The sequence below is a fragment of the Cystoisospora suis genome, assembly GCF_002600585.1.
Source record: "Cystoisospora suis strain Wien I chromosome Unknown contig_1340, whole genome shotgun sequence".
NCBI classification, from domain to species: domain Eukaryota; phylum Apicomplexa; class Conoidasida; order Eucoccidiorida; family Sarcocystidae; genus Cystoisospora; species Cystoisospora suis.
This window is the reverse complement of record NW_027154140.1, coordinates 1-3,305: the sequence shown is the minus strand read 5'-3', so window position 1 is coordinate 3,305 and position 3,305 is coordinate 1. Positions and strand designations below refer to the sequence as shown.

Sequence of the window (3,305 nt, the reverse complement as noted above, 5' to 3'; positions counted from 1 at the left end):
AAGTCAGTCCCTGGGCAGATTACCTTGTTCTTTCAGGAGGGCCCTTTGAGTAAGACCGGCCACAGCATAGTAAAGTCAGTCCCTGGGCAGATTACCTTGTTCTTTCGGGAGAGCCATTTGAGTAAGACCGGCCACAGCATAGTAAAGTCAGTCCCTGGGCAGATTACCTTGTTCTTTCAGGAGGGCCCTTTGGGTAAGACCGGCCACAGCATGTCAGGAACGCCGACCCCGCACAGAAGCATCCTTCCGGCTGTTACTACTACGAACTTACACTGGTTAAGAAAGCCAGATAAGCTTGGAGAATATATGGCGGAAAGCTTTTTAAGGTGGCCGCAACGCTTATCGCGCTGGAAGTCAGTGTTTTTTCCCCTCTAAAAAAGGCGCAGAAGAGCATCGCCCTTGCGTAGCACCGTAAGCTACACCCTCTCTACATAACTACTGCACGCTGCGGTGATATCGAAAGAACGACTGATTACAGCGAACTCGTCGCGGCAGCCTCGCAAGCGTGCGTCCCTGCTAGGCGTACGTGCGCGCTGAGCACTCCACACAAAACACCAGGCAGGTGGCCTCTCGACCTTCTGCTTCTTCAGAACTCCCCGAGGACCTTCGCTGAAAAGTGATCATCGCAAGTCACTGGAGCACCAGAATTCATGCAAATCTACATGTTTGGCTCCGGTGAAAGTTCGACGGAAACACACAGTTCTGCCCAGAGTTTCCGACACCACTATCGCGGGACTGCGGCGACGCAGTTGCTACGACAGGAAAAACCCGAGTAGGCGTGCGGCGCATAGCGTGACGCCGTCCGTAAGAGTGCACCAGAGTTCACTTTTGTGTAGGCCCGCCCCGCAACCCAGAACATCACATGTGGAGCCCTTGGAGTTGGGCTCCGACTGCACTGAACAGATGCCCACTGAGTACAACAACCTGCTCTCGCGCCGGGCAGCGCCGAGACCTTTGATTGAAAGGCTGGTACCGAAGCTGAAACATGAAGGGACGATCAAACGTAATTCGATCCGTCCTGCCGAAATCTGCAGACCTGAGAGGTGGTGGATCACTTCCCGCTTCTGCTTCCCCGGTAGCACCTCCAACACCACGAATATCTACAGCTATGCCCGCAGAATGGGCGAAAATATCCACAGGGCGGTACCTTTCTGAATCCAGCAACGGCATGACTGCTCGCTCTTCGTCGAACAGGTTTTCTATCCCAAGCCCCCGAAGGATTCGTGTGACATCTACCTGGTTCCAGCCGGGAAGTAGGGTGAACGCGGGTATTTCGACTTCCACCAGTACGTTAGGTCCCTCGGGGGGACCATTTGCTTGCCTGTCGAGCATTCCTTCGTACAGTTCGTCAACAAGATCGTCGACGTCTGGCGGAGCTATCTCAAATTTTCCTTCGAAAGCGTTCACAACACGTGGCATCATGATATAAAGTCCCAACGTCGGATCACTGAGCGGTAACCTGACTGCTTTCACGGCCTGACCATTGAAGTACTCAAGGGCAGTAGCCGCACGGCGAAGTCTTATAAAGCGGACAGTCCCGTGTGGACCATATGGCGGGTAAAATTGCCTGAGAACCTCGTCATCGAACAACTCGGGCTCCCAGGGACATCGCACATGGACAGCGCTGATAGCTGCCAGCTCCATACGTGGATGTAGGGATAAAGGCCATACCACCTCTGTCACAAACCCTGCTGTTTGCTCGGCAACGTCGAAGTTGATCTTTTCAGCGACCACGAGAGGAGAAGCTGAGAAATCGAGTCCGCTCACCGTGACGTGGAGTGTATTCTCTGCTACGTCCCGAAATGACTGGAAATGGGGATTCCTTTCAACTGCAAGACTAACGTAGATATGGTCGAATATCATTATGGCCGGCTGGTCACCTTCAGCGCTACTAGGATTCAAATACACCTGAGGAATCTGTAAGTTAATATCTCTCACATCCGTCAGTTCCTGTAACTGCCAGAGTGTCTCCTCCCCGGCCCCAGCGGCTAGCGCGCGTAAAACCCGGGAAATCCCTAAAGGCGAAAACACCATGTTAGCCACTCTTTTATCTGGGTATGAACGCAAAAGGTTTCGGTGCAGCTGCATGGCCAGCGCCGTGGAAGAGGTCGGCCAGCTGCCGGCCTCGCCTCCACCAGCACCCTCCGCCTGCATCACGAGATCTTGCGCCCATACCAGGGCGAGAACTAGAGAGAGAAGAGACAACAAGACTCCAGCCCGAGAAGGAGTGGACCCCGGGCGTCTGCACGCCGAAGTGCTACCTCGCCGAAGCAATAGCTGACAGGGGCAGCGAGCTGTTAGCAGCAGCCCATGTCGAGCCTCGGCATTCACTGTAGGGGAGGAGGGGAACTTTCCCATCGTTCCTACTGTCCCAACCGGTCCTCGCGACAAATTATCCAAGACTAACTTAACGCAGTTATTTACATCGAAGAACGGAAGATAAACAGATTCCCATGTCCACTGAGCACATGGATGCAGTTCATCTTCTTGCCCAAGAAACGAAAGACCGAGGCCATGTATGCCAGCCTCTTTCACTACTGTCCCTGCTTAATGCTGGGAAGACTGCGCGGCGTGAAAATTTGAAAAATGTGAAATCAACCTCGGGATCCGGACGAAACTCGTGAAGACGGAAGCCACAAATTTCAGAATCGTGCAAGCTGGCCCTCCCAACAGCCGCACAACACGAACAGATGCGGCAGCTCCCTCCCTACTCGGCTCTATCTGACCTCTGTTAAAGAACTGGAAACGGAAAAACTTCTTTGCTACGAACCTTGAAACTCACCTAGAGTCTGCTCACACCGTCGTCTTGCCGTACCAGCTCCACTGCTACCGGCGATTGGGAAAGACGAGGTTAAATGAAGGGCCTCAGCAAATGAACGAGAGGGAAAAAAAATGCAGACATCGCCTCCTTGTTAGTTACAGGTAACAAAGAGAATGGCAATGAAACACAAGTGCCCACGCAAGGCTGGATAAGGACCAAGAAAGGAGGAAACAAAAGAAGGTAACTGTTGACGAACAAGGCTAGAGGTGGTCGGTCGGTGGTGTGTGACGAGGAGAGACCTTTGCGGAGAACATGCAGACTGACCAACCGACATCGTCGCGGAGAGTCTAGTCCCGGGTCGAGAAGGGTGACTGACTCTCTCCCTTGGTGTTGCTGTGAAAGCTGTGGATTGAAAGGACCGCTGAAGGCTTCCTCAAGAAGGAAGAAAAAAAGTTGAAGGCGGTTTTTGTTTTCTTTGGTTTCTGTGGAAAGAATGACCGACAGAATGAGTTGGAAGTGGTGATAGTGTAATGCGTGTGCTGTG

General features: G+C 52.8%; 1 protein-coding gene across 1 annotated transcript; it reads right to left on the bottom strand.

Moving 5' to 3' along the window:
* Nucleotides 1-683: 683 nt before the first annotated feature.
* Nucleotides 684-3,271, bottom strand: CSUI_003119 (serine protease). Its single transcript, XM_068063317.1, has one exon. The coding sequence runs from the start codon at nucleotides 2,356-2,358 to the stop codon at nucleotides 859-861; it is 1,500 nt and encodes a 499-aa protein (XP_067924707.1). The 5' UTR covers nucleotides 2,359-3,271; the 3' UTR covers nucleotides 684-858.
* Nucleotides 3,272-3,305: the final 34 nt, after the last annotated feature.

Coding starts and splice junctions, on each gene's coding strand:
- CSUI_003119 (XM_068063317.1), bottom strand. CDS start 2,358: ATGGGAAAGTTCCCCTCCTCCCCTACAGTGAATGCCGAGGCTCGACAT.